The following is a 23302-nucleotide window of genomic DNA, read 5'->3' on the forward strand; positions in this document are numbered from 1 at the left end:
CCTCGAAATTCTGACGTCATGCTATTTTTCTTGACGTCATTGCATTGTTTTGCCATGACGGCACAGTGGATTTTCAGCCAATGGAAATCGATCAAGGTCACTCGTGACATATGCAAAAATATCACTAGATATCAGTCGGAATATGTGATAAAAAGCGTTAATGCATCGGGACTATAACCTTTAGTAATACTGAGTCGTATAATGTTCTGTTGCTTGTAATTTTTGGCAAAATATGCATATAATTGTACATTTCAGTTTAGCAAGTACACAGATGCATATTTCTGTCACCAAATAACCGTGTCACTATGTTTACTAGTGCCTATAGTAGGTAAAAGGAGCGCTTGTTTATGTGGATTCGACTTTACAAAAGCATACACATCGAGTTCTTTTTTTCCCCTTGCCATGCCAATGTGGTTTGCAAATTATATGTGGGCTATTTTACAAATGCTAGAGCGAAAAGGTGGTATTTGTAGTTTGTATCATTTGCGGAAAAAGACTCAATAAAAAAAGTTATCAGGTATTTGTTGGTTTGACATACTCACAACATATGAAAAAGATGCAATTACGGCTCCAGTGAGGGTAGTTATTGTCACTGCTTTACCGACAGAACATGCCGTTATCACACATGCACCTCCACCAGAGAGTACGCTAACAGTAGCAACACCAGCTGCAATGTACGGGTGCTAAACAACAAGCAAAATGTATCAATCAATTTTCTGTGAGGTATCTTATTTAATGCTTACAACAACATGATAGTTATAAGTTATCAAAATTAATTCTAGATGTCTAGCAAGTAATCAGCAGCATTTCTATATGTATTTCAAATAAAAACATATGGCAAACAGGGCGGCGAATAAAATCTTACAACATTTTTAAGGAACAATACTAAAACAAAGACCATTGATTTTTAACAAGAATTGAAGGGGCATATATTTGTCATAAGGTAGACTTTTCTTCGAATAATGGAGGCAATGAAGCAAATTGCTTCAAAATATGAGTGTTCACGACCCCCTGACGCCAATCGCAAGATAAGGTCGTCCCCGCGTCATCGTAATGATCATGTAAATGTAAATGTAACTCTTGATTCTTCGAAATAACAATACACTCACACTGGCGATACGCAAACTTGTAGAACTCAAGCGAGGACACATGTTCGTTCTGGTGAGGACAAGTAACTAAGGCGATCAGAAAAGGCCTCCGTGCACCCAAATTTGCCTCGAAAAACCACCGAGCCTATTTGACTCGGTAAAACTCATACGCTAAGGAATTCATGGAAAATGTTTTGATACAATAACTTCCCTATTGTCCAAACGCTATATGTTGGTTTTTAACATCCCGTCGGTGAGTAGGTGCAATCGGAACTCCTCGGATGTAAAACATAACCTCGGATGTGATATAGGTGTAAGTATATGTAAGAAAATCAAACTAATTACGCTGTAACTGCGAAAATTAATAGTTATTGAAATGCTGAACTTCTATAGTCGTATTTTAAGAAATTGAATGTAACCTTTTCTTCTTCGAGATGGACAACATACAACATCAATGAAATGACACTTTTCGAGGGGTGTGTCCTCGTTGGCAACCAGTTGTCCCTTAAAATGGCTGCCCTTGTGTCACATCCGAGATCAATGTACGACAGTTACATCCGAGGCGGTCCGTGTGGAGTAGGTGAACGAAAGACATGCGATAACAAACGTCTTCATGACGTTACTAATGTTGTAAACAGCCACAGAAGGAAGCCACACTTCATTTAGATTAAGAAAAACATTAAAAAAAAAAAATAACACATGCATGAGACAAGACAACAATAATATGCTGACTGAATTTTTGTTGCGAGTTTTGCTATTGACATTGCAATAGTAATAATCGTCATAGAAGCTGGTTTTTTATTCCAGATGGTGAGTTATCGACTTTTGCTAAAATTAGTTAATTTGTTTCATTCGGCCTCTGGAAATATAACCTTTGTCAGGTCTTACAATTCCTCGTATTAACCTACAATAAGTCAATATTGGTATAATATAGAATACAAATTTTACCTATATCTACATTTACCTTCCGTTCCTTGATGACTACACATCTCGTTGAATTATCTCAAGCTTCATAATGCAAAATATTGCAAACAATGTATGCAGTGCTGACATTACATATAAATAGAAGACTAATGAAACATTTATTTCATCTTTTTCTGTTCCTTCTTCTTCTCAAATGACCATTAAATATGAAAAATAAAGCGAAAAAAGTGTATAATTTCACACATCAGTGCTTAATATCTTAATCACCACGAACCTAGATCTAAAGCTCGATACAGCTAAAAATGCTGGCGCATTGATGATTTAAGTAAACAATAATTTAAGTAAAAAATGGTAAAACTGTGGCTCTACTCAAAGTGAAAAAAGACACAATTTCAAAATGGCCGCCAAATGGGCCATTTCTTAAAATTTCTGTACAAAAAATCTTTTAAAAGTAGAAATGTACTTTTTTGATAAAATGTTTTCTTTAGATTTCATGTATCTCTCAATTGTTTTTTTTTGTCTTGGTGTTATTTTCTCTTACTTTTTTTGAAAATCTGAAAGTTATCATGAATGAGTTAGATAATGGGTGAGTAAATGGGTGTGGAATGTTTTTTGAAAGCATACAACAAAGATTATAGAAGTTTAAATGTAGGTGTGAAAGTGGTTTATGAATACCTGTAGTTATATGTTTATTTACTGTATTGATTGGGTTATATAAAAACTGATACAACTACCATTAGAGAGAGAAACTTTACGATTTATAGTCAAAAAGATGGAGTAACTACATGAATCTTTTAATAGAAATATTATATGTTGTTACTTTTTACAATCATTGCACCAGCATTGCATTAAAAGACATTCTTCTACATTCATCTACTTAACTTGACTTACAATGAATATCCAGTAAATGTTATGGAATTTCTATGCTAAAACTAAATTATATCAGATTTAAATTATTTGAAAGCAAGATGCATGCTTTACGTCTTATTAAAAGATTGAGAATTAATTCAACAAAATAGGACTTCCTTTTAAAATTGAAAAGTGATTTGGTTTTACTATGCAAGGAAGAACAAGAAAGATACATATATGCTGTTACCAATGCATTTCTCTGTTGCTACTTGGTACCTTTTGTACAGATGTATAAGCATTATATATTGGCCCATTGCACTCACCAGGTTCTAGCGGCAACAAACTTAAACTATCAAAATCCAAGTTGGCCACCTTGTTGACCGGTTGGTCCAAAAATGCAATATGCACATCTAGGGCCCAAAGGGAACCTACATATCAAATTTGAGACAGATTTCTTCAGTATTTTTTTTTAAATAGCGGTAGCAAACTTCATAGCTAAAAGTTGTCGTGTTTTAATTTCGTTCCAAGGAAACGATAATTACAGTTATTATATGACTGTGTGTTTTGCTTGCTCTTGATTGGCTGAAACACTTTCCAGCCTTGTTACAACACGAAATCCACTCGAAACTCCGAACTATGCATTGTGACGTCATCCCAGGTTGATATAGGATTCCAAAACCCACAGGTCGTAGCCAAATATAGAAATCTTGCATTGTGACGTCATGTTAAATGACGTCACAACCACTTCACAGGTTGATATAAGTTTTATTATATGACTGCTGCTTTTGCCCTCTTTTGATTGGCCGATACGCTTCTCGGAAGTATTCATCAACTCCGATATCAACCCCAAAATCGGCGGCGAAAAGCACGCGAGGTTACTGGACTCAGTTCAGATACCTCTCGCGAGTCCAGTAACCTGTGTCAAAAATAGATCGAAGAAAACTCACCTGAGATGTGACGTCATAATCACTTTTGACGTCGAGTCGTACCCAAATATAGCGTAACGGGAGTTTCCCTCATTCAATGACGTCGGGATAGTCTATTGTGACGTCATTATTATGGCGGAAGGCAGCAAGTTTACTGCGATCAACGGTTATCAACAGAAATGAACTGCAAACTTCAATATATGGAAAACGTTCAAGAATGCCAGACGGGCTGCAGTTTATACAATATTCCGGTTCTACCAGTCTACACCGTTCGCAAGGAGCATTTGGATATTTACCATTAAGACTACATGTAACTACTTTTGTAAACAGCAAGTTTGCAAACACCATCCTGTTTCTGTAGTTAATTCTTTTTGAAGAGGCGGGTAAATATATGTATTTTTCATATAATAAAACAGTTATCGACCTATTTTCATGTGGATACGGTGAGTTATCAACCCTCGTAAATGATATAACCCTCGGCCTCCGGCCTCGGGATATATCACTTACTCGGGTTGATAACTCACCGTATCCACATGAAAATAGGTCGATAACTGTATATTATCGCCCATTACGTCTCATACATGATTTGTTTAGTTCCAAAATTTCATCACAATTGATGCGTTAATTCCCCTAGTACTCAAATCGCGGTTATAAGCTGGTTGATCGCTAAAAGCAGAGTTAAAATTTCGTTCCGATGGAATAATAACTAGAGTTATCGGCCCGTAGGTGTCTTAATTTTATACATACCTCTATAAGGAAATCTCGTACTTCGAAAACAAAATCCGTTCCTTTTAGCATGCAGCTAAAAACAAAAGAAACACAATATAGTCATAAGTTCGATTTTTTTTCAAATTATGCTATTCTTTCTAAATTATATCATTGCGTTGAGGTCCATTCAATATTAATGATCATATATTCAAACCTACAATCTGTATTTTTTCCATAAAACGATCTAGTAATTCTTACATTTCCATTATTTACTCATTACATTGAAAGGGTGTCTTTGCAGATAAGATGTTAATACATGTATTATACCAATAAAACAGTTTGATATCGATGATTTTACAAAACATCTATTTTTACTTTCTTCGTTTGTAGTGATGTTGCCATGGTGAAAAACTAATGTAAAGATTGCGTGATCTACACCGCTCCATTCTGATGCTATGGAAGCCGAGAGCCAGCCGAATATATATCCACTGCTTTCGCTAATCAAAGGTTCACAACTCTTCCAAATAGGGTTATATGAAAGTGAGGATCGAACTTGGTCAAGGCTCCAAAACATTAAGCTATGTAACAAAGTTTCGAGAAACTCCGGTAATAATTGCGAAAGTTATTGAACGGAGACAGACGAAACTGACGTTTTTCGCTAATCAAAGGGCCATAACTCAGCCATACATATTTTATCGTTATCATTTTACATGCATGGCCACAAGCTCAATATTTTAATATGGTCGAGGAATAGAAGTTCTTGTGTCCTAGTCATGCCGACATCACTAGTGTAGAATTTAAAAATGGCAGAAAATGACTTTTTTATTCAATCAATAGGCCATAACTCTGCTAAACAAGGTCCGTCGCAAGTGGCGATCGATCTTGGCCGAGCCCTTAAGACATTTAACTTTGTTACCAAGTATGAAGAAAATCGGTTAATATCTATTACAGTTATTATACGGAAGTGGCAGAAATTGTTTTTTTTATTAAATCAAAGGGCCATAACTCTGCTAATTAAGATGCGCCAAAAATGGAGATCGAACTTGGCTAAGCCCTTAAGGCATTTAACTTTGTTACCAAGTTTTAACAATATTAGTTTTAACATTTGTTAGTTATTACACAGAAACCGCAGAAAAATGACATTTGTAGTAAATTAAAGGGCCATAACTCTGATATATAACATCCACTGAAAAATTTGATCGAACCTGGCCAGGCATTTAAAGGGACAATTCGGTCTAAGAGTACATTAAAACTTGCACATAATTTGGAAAAAAACAGTTCGTTTGGAAATTAGATTATTTGGTTAAACTGTGATATGTTGGAAAAGCCCACTGTAGTCAAATGTATGTGAAATGTTCAATCGCCATTACACATAGCCTTGTATGCCGAACCCCGACCCTTGCCTGTGTAGTAAAGAATTTTTTGTCTAGAACTACGCAAAACGCTCTTACAGTTGTGTTAACATAATAAGATGCATGTTCTTGTCTAAAAATGATTTCATCAACTCCTCATATATATATATATATATTGCATTTGTTTAACGTTCGTGACTTTGACTCGAGTAAGGGTACAGCGTACATGTTGTACCTGCTTAATCGTATTGATCAACTATTTGGAATTTCAATGGTATTAATAAAAATACTTAACAATGTTGTGAAATTTGTCAATATTTCTTGTCATATGTTTCATAAGGAATGTAGAACAATACATTTATGTCATATTTTGTTTTGCTGTTATGTAACGAATTAGCCTCAATGAATTGTCCCTTTAAGGCAGTCAACCTTGTTACCAAGTTCGAAGAAAATCGGTTAATATTTATAACAGTTAAAGTACGGAAGTGGCAGAAACTGACTTTTTTTATTTAAGCAAAGGGTCATAACTCCGCTAAATAAGGTCCGTTGAAAGTGGCGCTCGAACTGAGCCGAGTCCCCCCCCCACGACAGTTTTCTATGTAAAAGAAACGTTTCCACGAGCGTAAATAGCGAAGCCCGGTTTGTACGATTAGCCCCGGTGCTGAAGGTATTTAACCTTGTCATCAACTTTGAAGAAAATCGGTTTACATTTGTAATAGTTATTGCACGGAAACGAAGTGTTACAGACAGACAGACAGACAGACAGACAGACGGACAGACAGACAGACAGACGGACAGACTGACAGACAGACAGACGGACGGACACAAATCATGTATCCCCCGTGTCGGAGAAAGCGGGGGATAATAAACTTAAACAGAATACTTTTGAATTATAGTATTTACAATATTTACCTTTTTCGGACTAACGAGCCTTCGGACTAACGAGCCTTCGGACTAACAGGCTTTCGGACTAACAGGCCTAAGAGTGTCTATGGGATATGTAAAGTTAAGTATAGTAAAAAGGGGCTTCAAAATAAAGATGCGTAGCTTTAAAATACTTATGCTTATCTTATAAATACATGTAGTTAAAATAAATAGAGACTAAGGATCTTCAGTCGACAACAAGACTCGATACATTCTCGATATTCCAGGGGTTACATCTATATTTGGAACTATGCACCAGAGTGCAAATAGGCAATGTTCAGTTATTTAGGGGTCTAGATAAAATAAAAAAAACCGGCAAATTCCATTCTCTATGTGGTGTATCATAGGAATACAGTGTAGAACACTTATTGTACCGATTTTTTTTATCTATAGATCAATAAAACGGTACCGATGTTCCGTTTGTTTTCTTATCAGGACTCCTAAACTTCTAAAAATGATGTATGGGCAATCTGGTTTAATCAACTAATTCTCAGATCAATGTGTTACGCATTTGGCGCTAAAAATACTCTCAAAACATTTTGTTACGCATAAAACATATTTATCTTCAGTATGGATGTTTCAAAATATTAGCAAATATAAATCCTATTAGTACATTCGTAACATTAATGATAAGCATATATATAAGTATATTGCTACATGTATTTAACTGTCAAGACACTCATGTTGGTCAAACAAAGTAGAAAAATTGATAACAAACTTGTCCTATTTTTGACATGCATTGTTGTAATATGCATTGGGTGTTCCAGCATAGCCAATGGTGCGCGTTAGAGCACACCAATGCATGACAAAAATATGACAACCAATGCTTATATTTACATTTATATTACCGTTATGAAAAGAAAAAGGGTGAAAAATAAAGTATGAAAATAATAGTTATACGTTTGTATAGTGAAATATATTATTTGATGGAACAGCAAATAATTTTAGATACTTTATATGTGTATGTTTATGTGAAACTCGTTTTAGAATGAGTACACCACGCGTGAGAGCGATTGTCTATACATTGTAAAAGTTTTATTTTTATTTGTATTAATAAACGTTATGTGATAAATAGAATCTTACACTCCTGACTATGTGATATGAACTTTATCAAACTCGTCAAATAATCTAATATGCCATATAAGATTATTGAACACGTTTTATAAATTTCATATCACATTGCCACTCATGTAAGATCATCCATTTATATAATTAACCAGTTATGAAAGATTACTCACAACATTTACAAAAGCATTGATGACGGAAAAGATGCATGTTCCATTTTTTTTTTAGATGTTTCCAAGGCATTTGATAAGGTATGACATAAAGCTATTATACATAAGATAGGAAATATTTGTATTAAAAGAAATCTTAAAAACAAAAGTCAATTTGCTGTCTTAAATGGCAAATCATCAGAACGGAGGTATACAAAATCGGGTGTCTCCCTGGGCTCTATACTTGTTCCTTTACTATTTTTGATACATGTTAATGACATTAATGTAGGGATTCTTTCATGTATCAATATGTTTGCAGACGACACTTCTCTCTTTTCAGAAATTAATAACCCACACTGTATTAATAAGCTAAATAATGATCTTTTACTCTCTCAAATTGGACAAAGCAATGGTTAGTAACTTATAATGCAATGAAAACAGAACTTGTCATCTTCATCTAAAAGCGCATTCTGAACAACCCTGATCTTCGTCACCTCAATAATAGCACTTATGGCAATAAACGAAATAGTGCAGTTATCGGAGGACACCATGTGATTTGGTAACGTGATACCTACAAAAATTATGTCAGAATTGCTAACGATTTATTCCCCCTTTTTAAATGAAGACAACTTGGTACAACGACAGCTTTGATAGAGGCTAATTTTATGTGAAAAAATAATTTGTTTGAACACTCAATTTCTTCACCCTCCCTGAAATCCCTCCCATTGTTGTTTTTTTTGTTTCTGCTGTTGTTTTCTTTTTTGTGTTTCAGCCATGGTAGTAGAAGACAGGATCGTCACGGCTCCTGGACATTGCCCATGGTTCTACTGTTTTTATCGAAAGACTATTCCACAACTCATTGGACATTGTGTTAGTGACAGAATTTGCTGTGCGGTTTCTGATGTTGCAGATTTCGCGGTACATATTTATGATTTATATTGATTGATTGACATCATATTGATTATATATGCTGTTTATATTGACGTGAATCAGTTGATATCTGTTTCCCAGTATCACTAATCATTATTGACATCTGATTGATTGATTGATTGATTGAATTTATTGTTTAATTGATTGAGGATTGTTTCCTAGAATCAATCAATTTATTTGATTGATGGCTTGCCATAATGGTCTATTGATGGACCGACGGCCATCTTAATTGGTGGATTACTGTTTCCCAGAATCTACCAATTAATTTGTGTTGCAATTTTGATTGAATTTGTTTGATGGCGTGTCATTATGGTCTATTGATGGACCTTGCCGCCATATGTATATATTCATTAAATCAAGTCGACTAACACAAACATCTTGCAATTGGCACATCATTATCTGGAAACCTAAGCTGGTATGTGCATAACTCAAAGCAAAGGTATATAAAATATTGAACATGTTACAGTCATTATCGTACATAATACCACGTATCGGTCTTGAAAAACTTTATAAATTTATGGTAAGATTTATCCTGGAATGTGGTTGCATACTCTTTGATAACTGCAATCAGCATGAATCCGACCTTATTGAAAGTGTATAGGGGGTATAAGGTAACAAAATATACAAAACTTTTAACTAACTTGGCTGGGAGCTATTAAGTGATAGAAGGAAGCATTGTAGACTTAAAAAGTTATCTAAAATTAAACATGATCTTGCCCCTACATACTTGATATTGCTCTGTCAACTCCTCTCACATCACACTCCAAACTACAATTTTAGAAAGTCAACTACACTACTTCCAAATCCTTCCAAAAACACTCTATCACCGATCTTTCTTTCCAAAAACTATTATAGACTGGAATAATCTTCCCGTACACATTAGGAATAAACCCATTCTTAACTCTTTTTCTCGAGCACTGTCAATACTTTCGACTCCAAAATCAAATCCACTAAAAACACATGGGCATGAAATAGGTAAAATCAATAATTTTAGAATAAGAATGGGCATCAGTATCCTCAACAAACATAGATTTTCTTACAAACTTACACCAAATAGATATTGTGATTTCTTTGTATCTTTTTGTTATGCCCAAGGTATAGCACCCCACGTACAAAACTAATTCAGAATACTTGTAAAAGAGCTGGCTCCAAATATCAATCCTGACCTTACCATTGATCTGATACCTGATGTATTTGTCAAAATTGTATTACATGGCTCTGAAAATAATACAGATACCTCAAACAGAATTATTATTTTTTCCGATTTCGAATATAACATCGACTCCAAAAGATTCTAGATAATTATTACTTTACACCCCAATCATCCTTCCCTCTGCATTGCTCTCCCCCCTCCCACTCCAACTCCTCCGCCTCCTCTCTCTCTCTCTCTCTCGCTTTCTCCCCCTTCTCTCTTTTGTCATGGAATGTTTGTGTGAGTAAGAGTGTGTGTGTTATTATAATGTATTGTCATGTACATATTGTATTGCCATATGTGTCGAGGAGAGCATCTAGTGACCCTTGGGCTGTTTGCAATCCTCGTAAAACAAATAAATAATAAGAACATCACTTTTGATGAGTAAGTATAGGAAAGTAATGGAGAAAAGCGTTTCGTGAACAATCCAGGTATAATTCAGATTTGCCAGAAAAGTATGCATGTTGCATGTTTAATCCATAATCATATTAAGAAGAGCAATTAGCATTGTCAATTTGACGATATCAGCTTGTGTCGTCGTCAGTATAAAATCTGAATTACATATAACTTTAAACATAAACATTGATGTAACAACTCCAGTTTTCATCTTTCATCAGTCTGTCACTTGACTGAAAGGTAAGCTTTTATTGTGTTTAGCCTTCAGTAGCATTTGATGTATTTTTTATTCTTTATTCTTACCTTTTGATGTCAGACAACACAGCCCCCGGTTTCTTCGCATATAAGAATAGCAGTTGAAGCAGGCTGTAATAAAAAGAAATAATTTAAAAGTCTTCCGTAACAATTTAATACGATATAACCTTCAATGTTTCAGATCAGCGAGTTTTGGGAAATCAGTTCAGTAGATCACGGAGACCTACCTATTAGCATTACCTGTATTTTATCATCAAAACTCCAAAACTGAAATATTGATCTAGACATTATCGGTTTGAATATGCTTCAACGCCGACAGAGCATAAACAATACTCATTATTCGAACAACAAATGGTGTTGAATTGCTTTCGGTGCATGCCAAGCCAGTACTTCATTTCATATAGGGCATAGAGTCATTGAATTTTTCGGGACGCAATTAATTAATTTTAATATTTTTATCTTGAAATGAAAAAAACCCCATTCCAATGGTGGTAATGGTGTAAAGTAGGTAACTTTTGTAAATGAAGAAAATACTTGTTCCTCTTCACCTATTTTTGATAGAGAATAGATGTCATTTGTAAGCGGTGAAGCATCTTTAAGATTATCATATCCTAGGTTCAGATGGACTGAGACACAGGGTAAAATATATTCATAACTAGTGTCATGTGTCAACTGAGTATCTTTTAGGTTTTAAGCGAGCCTTTAATTTCTTTATATCAATTTTATGAAAGATTGTAAGCAAAACAAATGCATGTAGAATATCGAAAATCCTTTCATTGAAGGAAACATTTTTCGATGTGCGATATTTCCGATATATTGAACCGAATAATAATTAAACCTGCATAATCTGCTTCACTGAAGCTACCATTTGCAATGATATTATTGACTGCGAACTTTTGATTTTTATTATTTGTCCGCTGTGACACTGAATGAAGCAGCACAAGATGATTACATTCTAGGCGACATTGACTCTATCTTGCTGTAGGGCTATTTCTATATCCATGTTTCGAGAAAGAAATTCTTCAAGGTGATAAGTAAAACTCAAATACCACACAAGCAATTTAAGAGCATTCCCCAAATGTTATCACATTAACCTAAGCCTATCCAGTAACAGTGACCTTTGTACTTGACCTTGTTCTGTTTCCTTGTAAAAAAAAAAAAAAAAAAAAAAAAAAAAACCAGTTATCATCATATTTTCTTAAACGAATAAGTGTGTTAGAAGTTTGATATCGTTTATTAATCCATGCGGAACTCATTGTAGTAACGAAATAACGAAAAAATACTTCAATTGCTTTTCCTTATTCGCTTCACCTAATAAACCTAATGAACTCCGTGTGTGTCACAGTTCCTTTGTAATTCGTGAAATTCGTTACAAACAGGTTTTTACCATGGTAAGAGAGTAAACTAGAAAGGAGCAAAAACTGTTGCAGGAATGTAGTGGACCAGAATAGATAAAGAAGAGGCCTATGAGTCATAATCACAGTATACAGTAGTGGCTAACAATTATGGCACTACAAGGAATTCCTTAGTTGAAGCTGTAAGTTCCCTAAATATTTGATGACTTTGACCTTAAAAGTAGGTAAATGCCATTCACTTGAACAAACGTGGTAGCCCTTCATCCTTGTAAATCTCTAGACATCTTAAGTTAATAACAAAAATTTAGCCTTTTTGACCCCTTCAACCTTGTATGTAGGTCAAGGCCATCCATTTTTAACAAATTTGGTAGACATTCATCCCAATCCCAGTATGCTACAGAATCAATATCATGTCTCTAGGTCTATTTGCTATTGCCAAAAAATCGTTTAAGATTCTCGGCTTTCGACCCCTACGACCTTAAATAAAGATCAGGATCAGTCATTTGAACAAACATGATCATAGCATGCTACAAACGTAATATCAGGTCTCTAGGCTTTAGGCCTGTACGTTATTGACAAGAAGTTGTTTAAAATTCGTATCCTTTTTGACCCCTGTGACCCTGTATGGCTGTAAGGATTATTCTTTTCTACAAACTTGGGAGTCCATCATCCCAGCATGCTACATGATCAATGTAATGTCCCTAGGCTTCTTTGTAATTGACAAGAAGATTTTAGCCTTTTTGACCCTTGTGAACTTGAGTGAAGGGCAATGTCATTTATTTAAATAAAGTAAGTAGCCCTTTATCCCAGCATGCTGCAGGCCCAACATCAGTACCCTAGATCTTTCGGTCATTGAGAAGAAGTCTATCGAATGAAATACTTTACGAAGGACGGATTGCCATGAAGGTAGATTTCGGTAACGGTTACGAGTGTACTGACAAGTTACAAAGAACAATAAAAAATCAAAGAGCTTGTATTTCGACAAGCATAATGTACAACTATAAAACAACAACAGCATATTACAAATGCTATATCACACAACATGCGTTCATTCAAACAAAATGACAAAAAAATGACAAACTATACCTATAGCGAAATTCTATCATACAAATGCAATATTATTATGTATGAAAAATACCGTAAACATGTGTATATGAGGTACATGAAATATAAAGAAATGTAGTATTATGAAACAATATAAGAACTTGTTTTCATACCTGAGCGGCTTATTTGGTCTGGTAACTTTTGATTGTGCTCTGAAAGAAAAAAAAGTTTATCATTTAGTTTCTGATTGATAAAGCTAGATGCTATGTCATTCACAATTTTACAAGTTTTCACCGGTCAAAGAGTAAATCTTCAAATATTTAATAAAAATAATTTGGAATAGAAAGTATATGTTCAAACAACATGATGTCACCTTTATTATATCTTTTCTTTATTTGGTTATAAGCGACCTTAGATAAAAACCAAAGACTTACCTTACAAACTCACATTGTATTGTTTTTGTGATAAAATAAGTTTCCTAACTCTTTGAATTATACATATCGGCTTATAAACTTATCGGCGCAACTTGCTGATTTTCATTAGATGTTTCAAAATATTGGATAATTTAATAGTAAATCTTATTGGCCGTTTATATAGCTTAAGCGTACCACCTTGTCTGTTTTCGTTTATTCGGAGCAACCGATTCGGTCTTTTGTTTAAGTCATTATGAAGTCATATAAGTATAAATCCTGACGGACTAGCAGTTTTTAAAACAGGCCTGTGAGGGCTTTGTCACGGCTCGTCTGAAAACAATACAAAATCACCAGATTCGTCTTTAATTTATAAACAAACAACTATAGTCCAACTAGTCAAACCGTATAATCGAAAACGGCACTGTATACACGTATATAAATTCCCGTGGTATAGGGAACAACCAACTAAATGAAAAAAGACCTTCGAAATGGCCCCTGTTTATAAAGATTGAGCCCAGGATAGAATTTTGACTCGGCCACTAATTGGCTAGCTAATTATGAATTTCAAAAGTAAAGATGTTTTCTGACAAGTAAATATTCCTAAATAACCATGATATGAATTTGGAAATCCAGATTGAGATTTAGGTTCAAAATATGAATTTAGATAATGAATAGGTGAAGATATTAGAATTTCAGGATTGTTTAGTGCAAAATGCGCCCGATTTCAAAATGGCGACCCTGGTTGGAATTTGAGCTGAAAGACCCAAACATTTTGTTCTATCTACTGTTATATGAGAACCCAGACTTTAATTATATAAAACAATATCTAACTTATATTCAGCTGTTTTATTAATACATTACAAAATTTAACACTGGGGTCTATAATTCTTTTTATCTTTTATTACATATTATTTTAATGATTTAGTCCCTTAAACTGAAATTAATAAACTCAATATTTACAGGCAGATCTGCAAAATGTTATCTCTATTCTAATATTTAATAAATTAGGACTTAAACAATGACAATGTGAATTTTTGCCCTTCGACCTTTGACTTCTGAAATTACCATGAACGCAGAAAAAATCGGATATTCTGAATAGTATACAATATGCAGATGATCTTGACGTATCTTTCTGCAAAATATTTTGCTTATCACTGAGAGGCCGTAAAACGTCCCAGCGATACCCCTCATTTGATATACATTTATCTTAGCATGCTACAGACAATATTAGCCATCTAGAACTTCATAAGAAGTTATTTGAATATTTTAGGATTTTTTGGCCCATGTGGCCTTGAATAAAGGTCAAAGTCATTCATATTAACAAATTTGGTATGCATTTATCGTAGTATGATACAGCCTAATATTAGGTATCTGGGCCTAAAACTTGAGAAGAAGATTTTTAAATGATTTTTTTTTCGACAATTGCACTTTTGAACTTAAACCCTCATCAATAAATTTTGTTTTGGTATTTTCACCCATATGTGAAAAGTCCTAATAATAAGCTTATGTTTACCTGATGTAAATAAATATATAAGCTACATCACAGTTTAGTCCTTTAATAACGATGTTTTATTTTTCAAATGCAAGGCGGCATTTGGGTAACTAGAAACTAATATGCTTACATTTTTATTCATTTTTTAAGTAGTTTAGATAATAGACTGATTAACATGAACACTTTACAACTTTAACAATCTGAAATTGGATTGAACTCACTAAAAAATATTCTCCGACTGAGTAACCGAATCGACATCAGAAAAAAAGTTTAATATACACTCACCCCGTCATGATGATTCGATTACAGTTATTTCAGGAAGGCCTAATCAACAACTTCGAAACTTCTAAAAAATAAGAAAATCAAAAACAAAATTTAATGCTAATACAGTTTGGAAATAATAATCGACTTGACTACACAGTTATGTAGTTTTCCAAACTTCCATATTCATATATATAATTGCATTAATTAATCAAGAAAAAAACTGCGTGTCCATGTAGAGTTAAATATATAAATATAAAACTCAACGACTTTCCTTCTAGTTCTTTCGCTATTTCTTGATGGCTTTTCAGGAATATATTATTCTTGAAAAGCCGGATCGTTGAGTTTTATTTTTTTTTTTGTATTGATATATATTGTATATATTTAACAAAATATCTCCTTTAACATTACGAATAAATATTAATTTGTTATTAAAAATAAGAACGCCATAGTGCTTTGACAAATAGTGGTTCAATTTTTTTGGAAATATTCTGAATAAAAGTTGAAAAGTGAGGTTGCAAAATCCGTTCATGCTCCGATTTTTTTTCTCAAATTTTGCAGTGTAAACGATCTAGGTACATAACTATTTTAGGTGTGTTTTTTGTGTATTTTGTATTTTTCAAAAAGGGTGTAAAGAGCCAAAAATGATGTTTTCCCACAATGGTTTGGATATGTGGCAAGGGGACCAATTGTGTCCACCTTTTGAACATATTTTTTAAATTATCAATTACTTTTGTTAATAACAGATACTTCATTCTTTATTTTATATACCCATTGATAATGATATTTATTGATTATTTTTACTACAAATTCATTTTCAAAAAAAAAAAAAAAAAAAAAAAAAAAAAAAAAAAATCAAATTGTTGGCAGGATAAAAAATGAGGATATTGTGTTTGGTCGAAATATGTAACATGTTATCGAATTTGTCCACACTTTTAAATCATTTTAAAAAACATGTTATATGTATAATATTATAACAGATACTTTTTCAAAAAAATGAAATCCTGGAAATAGCATTTCATATATATATATATAAATGTAAATTCAAATTTGATTATAGACACCATGATAAAAACAACATTTAGTGATTGAATTTTGTAAACTAACATATATACTGTAAAACAAGTGCATTTTATTCTTGCATTTCCTCTTACAGTACAAAAAAAGTTTATCAACTAGATATGCTTTTGCGTGAAACAAATAGTTTATTATTTAATATCAGAAATCACATAATTATTGGAAAGTAAATATATTTTCGTCAGCAACTCAACCTCAAAAAGATACAAATTGAGATTATCCATCTTTCTTATGTAGATAAAACTATTTCAAATTGAATTAAAAAATGATTGAAGAGGGAAACAGAGTTACATTTGATTTTGAAATAAAATATGTTTAATCTCAAAATAATACCAGCACCACAAAGGCTACAATCTCAATTTTGACCAATTAGGGAGCCTTTATTTCGTTACAATGACAACAATGCATTTAAAAATGTTAATCTCATTCGGCATACCCCAAAACCCATATGTACCAATTTTCACTTGTATCTATTAATATCTGAATTTCAATTAAACAGAGACATCCATTTTGTTTCCGTGGCAATCAATCTTTTTGAAAGTGATACAATGTTATTCAGCATACTTAATAACCCCTATATACCAATTTTCACTTATATCTATTAATATCTAAATTTAACCAATCAGAGCCCTTTTTTGTTTCTATGGCAACCAATCTTTTTGAAAGTGATACCATGTTATTCAGCATACCTCGTACCTTAATATAACCATTTTTACTTAATTCATACACCATTTAAATTTTAGCTAACTAGAGGCCTCCGTTTTGTTACCACGGCAACCAATACTTTCAAAAGTGTTAGCATGATATTTAGCATCTAAAACTATTACTATACACTAATTTTCACTTACATCGGACTCAGGAATCATAATTAGAAATGTGTAGCTAGTTATACTAACAAAAAAGTGGTCCATTGCTACCTGCTACCTACTTTCTATTTTCAATTAGCTCAAAAACTGTTTCCCCGGATTTTAATTTCGAAACTAATTTACACATAGGCAGATAATGTCATGAGAGTATTTTTAATGGGAGGTAAAATTGTGGACAAATACCGTAACAGGCTGAAATGAAATGACGAAGAGCAATGTTACCGTTAAAAATCTAAAAGAAATGACTTTAATATAAATTATACGATCTACTTAAAAGAATTATGAATAGTAGTGTGCAGGTAGTTTTAATGAAAATTAATACGACGAAATTCAGGCCCTTTGGGCCTTTCTAAAATTACACAAAATAAAGTGGACAACTAGTAGCATATTATTTATTTTTCGATATGAAAAGTTTCAAAAAAAAAAGAAAAAGGGCTGTGTGGCAGTGTTTTTCTATGGTGATTTTTTTTAACATTAGCTTGAACACCACCTTTACAATTTTTGATATTGTTCAAGGACAGGTAACCGATAAACTGTTATAGATGCTGACAGTTAATTTAATGTCAATTACCAGGTAAGGGGCTGGCTTATGTTCCAATAATTAGTTTATCTGAGTCGCTTGGTTAGGGCCCCCCCTGGCAGCCACATGTTTGTGGGTCCCAGTGGTCAAAGATAACTGACACTCCTCTGTCCAGTCGGGGTGTTATCAATGTCCGTTATAATTGGTTTCCCTTGTTTTATGAATCAGTCTCAGAGTCAGGCCGGTGCGAGGCACACGTCTGTATATAAATTTGTTAACCAATACAAGTTACAAAGTATCTTATTTTAAAAAGGTCTTTAACGCTTTTTGTTCATTAAGAGACAAACAGTTAGTGTAACAGATATGTTTTTTATTTTTGTGGGGATTTTTAGTCTTTCAATTTCAGAGAATGTCTTTTCACCTCATTACCACAAAAATTATTACCGAAAAACTGAAACTGAAAAAATGTGAAGACAAATGAAACATTTTCTCTTGAAAAAATATAGATATACATCACATTATGTTAAACTTTATGTATAGTATGAAACTTTTTCTGTAAGATTTAATTTATGGGACACATTTACCTCAGACGAACATTGGTTTTTCATTTACAAAATGTTTAAAAAAAGGATAAATTTGAATAAGGATATAAAAAAAACATGACAAGTTCAATTTCTTCGAAGGTGTATAACAACATATGTGATGAAACACGCATAAAGAATGTTCAACCGAATGAAAATTTAAGGTAATATGAAAATACCTACCTAAAAGACAATATTACGAAATACATACATAATGCATATAACTATTTAGGTTTATTAACATGTACACACCTAGATAATATTGTTCATATATACAGTGATGGCGAATTCGAGGTTTCACACCATATGCTGTGATAACAGTTGCATAGTAAAAATTTTATCTTATAAACGATGGTACGTTTATAAGTTAATAAGTAATAATTAGTCAAGTAATTATTATTTGTTTGGCATGATTATGATAAATCAAACCGACCTGGTACAGGGTGTGACTTTGCACTTTGTATTGTTTTTGCTACGACATTGGATTAGTACAGTACATACGTATGTCCGTTTGTGAACAAATCTTATGGTTATCACAGTACAAAAATCTTAAACTTATCAAATCCAGAGAAAACTACGTTGGCAAAAAATAAAAACATAGCTTAGCACAAATACGAGTGAAGCCATCTTAGATATTTTATCGTTCTAAATGGTGATGTTATGGAATCAAAATCATAAACTACACTTGGTTATATTTCGATAAAAGGCATACTTACAGTCGTCTATTGATATTTGAGTGTTAGTGTATTTTGGCTCCTGTCAGGAAAATGTTGCTTGCCTAATGAATCGCTGTTATTTATACCATATCTTATTTATTTTTAGTCATGACGTATGATAATAATTATACTCATTGTGTTTGCGGCGTGAAATACTGGATGTTTGTCAATATAACGGGAAATCAATGTACCACGATGATTTTGATGAAGATTATTCAAAGACTAATATCAGTTTGTCTCGATGTTAACTACGTACTCGTGTACAGACCAAAAGGCCAACGTGAGACGGCTAAAACATAATTTAGTTTCAGGCCATTTTAAAGCATCTGCCCTACAAGTGGGATGGACCAGTTGTATTCTGCGTTGAATGATCATTAAAGGCGACTAAATCTGGTATTTTGTCTTTAGTCTTTTCTGATTTTCTGTATCCTAACAAATTTCATGACACAACCTTAAATTTGGCTTTGGAGTTGAACGTTCGCCCATGTGAGGTTTGGTTCCGTAGCCATGACACACCATTGTGTAGAAACATTCAGCATTAAGAGAGTGGGACGACTTATTGTTCTGTTGTCTGTATGATGTGACCAATGATGTGTGTTGTTCGATATCTTTGATCATATACTTTAGTGAAATAGCACCATAAATTGACAAACATTTCATTTTTTACAATTATACACAGCACGAATATACTACAGCTTCCTTAAACACACACAATAAGTACTGAACAACATGCAAACGTATAATTACAAAAGAAAAGCGAAACCAATGTTTTTTTATATATTTTATTAGTAATTAAAAAAAACGAAATCAATCTTTTTAGATACGATTTTTTTCTTCACCATGATATGCATTGTCCAATATATTTATATCATAAATGCAATAAAACTTTGTTAAAATATACATTGCAGTTCTTTATTTTTAAAACGCTGTACTTCTGAAAGAGTACATGTGTTCCGTTAATCGTCGACACCCTTTTCCACAGCTTGGTCAATGTCTACAACTGTTTAACTGGTTTATACACATATATGACACAGCATACCATGTGATTCACTGCGTGAACCAGGAAGCTTACACTAATCATTGAGAGTCAATATAAACATACAATCCATAGATTAGATTGATGCTACAATTATCATTATATGTACGTTTAATTGTGCCTTGTCAGTATTAACATCGTGTATATAAACTTAATATTGACCTGGTGGAGAATGTGTCGAACACAGGCACTAACAACTCAGTCCTCACTACTATAATAAGTTACTTGATCTTGTTTTCGTTTACTTAAAGATTTTGAATCATATTTGTACATATCAACATATAAATAAACAATTTGTAAAATGTTGACGTGATTCATTTTATTATTTGTTCTAACATCTTCGATTTCACAGAGGTTACTATCACAATGACGTTATAACTCACCCCAGGATTATTTTCATGATAAAACTGAAGGCATTAGGAGATATAGGTAATATTGATTCATTGATATACAAAAAGTAAACTGTTGACACAATGGTATGGTTGATTGTTGCTTTGACCCCGCCCTTGGCGTCAATTCCTCTATAATCTTCAATGGAAGTCTTTTTAATTCCTGTAATTCGGTAAGCTTTTTTTTTCCTGAACTGAATAATTATATTGACAAATTTTGCGAGATTGTTAACTATTTAAATTCGATTTGTTGAAGTACCAAATCATTATGCAAATAATGAATACTTTATCCATGACACAGAGAGCCGTTTTTACGAAAGTTTGAAATAACCATCAAAGTAGATGGAGATTTGTTTTCAGACTAGAAATGATTTACGTTATAGGGTAAACGTGGCAATACTACTACTAGAGCGGGGGGGCTGGGAGAGAGGCGCCTATGTGACCAGCAAAGCTGTTTGAGGTGGCGAGATGGTGGTCCAGAATTTGGCATTCAAGATCGTTTGAACTTCTATATTGAGTAATATTTTCTCAACTGTGACAAAAATAACAAAGTTGTTATATTCATTTTTTTGTAATGGTCGATATCACTATCCCTTCATATGTCACAATACCATTTAATAAAAAAAAATATAAGTTAATTTTATATCACAATTATGGTTTAAAAAGGGCTCCAAATGCAAGAATTTGTACAAATTTTATTATTGAAATATTTTTAACTGTTTTAAACTTTCCTAGATTACGAACATAATCCATTTATGACATATATCAAAACCATTAAATTGATTAGTATATGTCTTATAATCTAAAAACCATTTATGAATTCTTGGTAGTATAACGATACGAAATGTTAACATCTGTACAAATATTGTTTAATCCTTCACCTTCTTTTGAAATCAACAATTATTCAAAGAATAAAAATGGATCACAACATATTGCCTTTGTTAATCTCCTCCATGTTTGACCAGCTATTTCTCAAGTAAAACTATATAAAAACACATAATCAGAAATAAGAAAAACACATTGGCCGTAAATAGCATGTTAATATCCTACACTCAAAGTATATGCCCAGATGTAGTTATTCTTGTGTGTATGATGTGTTATCATACTGGAAATGTGTAAAAATTACCAGAAAGTGATATGTTCACCTATATCAGTCGCACGTGCATGACACAGCATTTGTTACATGTTATTAAATTTATTTTACTGGTCCCAGAAGAAAATAAAAAACCTAAGACTAAATATTGTTGGATTTATATTCTACAGCGCGTTTATATTTTCAGAAATATAGTACATACTTTATATGACCACGTCGAATGGCCAATCATGTGAACAGTGTTGAATTACCGGTATTGATAAAGGTTAAACAAACATATGGGAAGCTATAATTCTGATGATACAGTAATAGCCGGAACCTTCCTGTCGTAGCTATCCTGTTATCTAGCATAATGCGGATTACAAAATACAACAGTTAACATAATGAATTAGTTGATGCGCTATGCTCACCAACCGAGATAACATTGTCCTCTTAATTAAGTATTGAAAACGTATTACGAATTCAACTGTTACGACAACAGTATGAATGTGGATAACATAGGCCGATTGAAAAAATGGTTCTTATTTTTTAAACTGCATATTAATACACAAATTGGCACATATTCAAAGATGATTGGTAGATGGAGCTAATAATTATAATCGTTATTTTCAGTAACAACTCATTATTTGAGTTAGTTTTGTGTTAATAGAAAAAATGTAAGTTAATTAAATAATTATTAATGATTGTATGTTTTTATTGGTTTGAAATGATTATGAGAAATAAAATAAAAACTCTTTCGAAATCTACATTTCAAGTCACTTCGAAAAAGTGGTCATTAAACACACTTATAAGTATATATAGTGTACTATAATATTATAGTTCTTCATCCCAGGAAAAAAATATATATATAAATAAATGAAATAGTATATTTGTGAAAAAAAATAAAATTCAGCAAATACTGTCGTTTGAAAAGGTTGTGGGAGCAGTTTAAAAAATCATAAACTGCACTTATTATTTAGTTGAGAAAAAGTAATTTCAGTGTGTTACATACATTTTTGTTTCCTGTCAGATGATGTTGTGATTTGTGATTCAAGGTTGTGATATCGACCTGTCGAATGTTTGAATCGAATAGTATTGGTTATCTTATCTTATTTACTTCGGCAGTTTATAATTTTTGAGCCATGGCATTTCAGTGCAGGTAATTTCCTCTGTTGACTTTTCGGATAACCCCGGAGACCGCTGATAGTTGCCATACGGTTACAACGATGTCGTCGTATATTTTCTCCCTTGTGTACTTATTGGGTACCGGTGCTTATATATTACAACCCTAACATACAAACTCATGATGTAGCTCTGTATTGTGATGACATACAATCACGATACTTATCATGTATTCATACAGCAACGCTGATAAGCCTTCATATACAAACGATGGGTGATAGAATAAAGCGTTTCGATGGGGTAGCATTAAAAAATGTTTTCAATAAGCGCACAGTTTGTTATTTGGTTATGGTGATTAGATTATGTCATTTTTAATGTTTTCATGGAGTTTGTACAGAAATCCCATCAAAACTTATTCAAACAATTTGTTGTGTAGGATACTTATCGACAAATGACAACAGTGGATAGAATGGTGTGTCGAATCTTAAAATTTTGGGGAGGGGGATGGGGGTTGGGCGTCTCTGATTGTAAGTCGGCTTTCCTTTATCTATTACACCCGGAAGTCATTAAATTACCAGTATTTACATTGTTTATGTATAA

At 33.0% G+C, this 23302-nt stretch overlaps 1 protein-coding gene across 1 annotated transcript in view; it reads right to left on the reverse strand.

The window, feature by feature from the left end:
• LOC138313053 (uncharacterized) overlaps nt 1–19136 on the reverse strand; it is a 43475-nt gene extending 24339 nt beyond the window's left edge. The window contains exons 1-6 of the mRNA XM_069253711.1: nt 19084–19136; nt 15348–15408; nt 13331–13369; nt 10807–10869; nt 4535–4589; nt 543–683 (exon numbers count right to left, since the gene is read on the reverse strand). Of these exons, the coding sequence (XP_069109812.1) occupies nt 543–683; nt 4535–4589; nt 10807–10869; nt 13331–13369; nt 15348–15355 (306 nt within the window). The 5' untranslated portion in view covers nt 15356–15408; nt 19084–19136. The remainder of the gene's footprint in view (nt 1–542; nt 684–4534; nt 4590–10806; nt 10870–13330; nt 13370–15347; nt 15409–19083) is intronic.
• Between the last annotated feature and the right edge of the window lie 4166 nt (nt 19137–23302).

Source organism: Argopecten irradians, chromosome 2 (assembly GCF_041381155.1).
Source record: "Argopecten irradians isolate NY chromosome 2, Ai_NY, whole genome shotgun sequence".
NCBI lineage: Eukaryota > Metazoa > Mollusca > Bivalvia > Pectinida > Pectinidae > Argopecten > Argopecten irradians.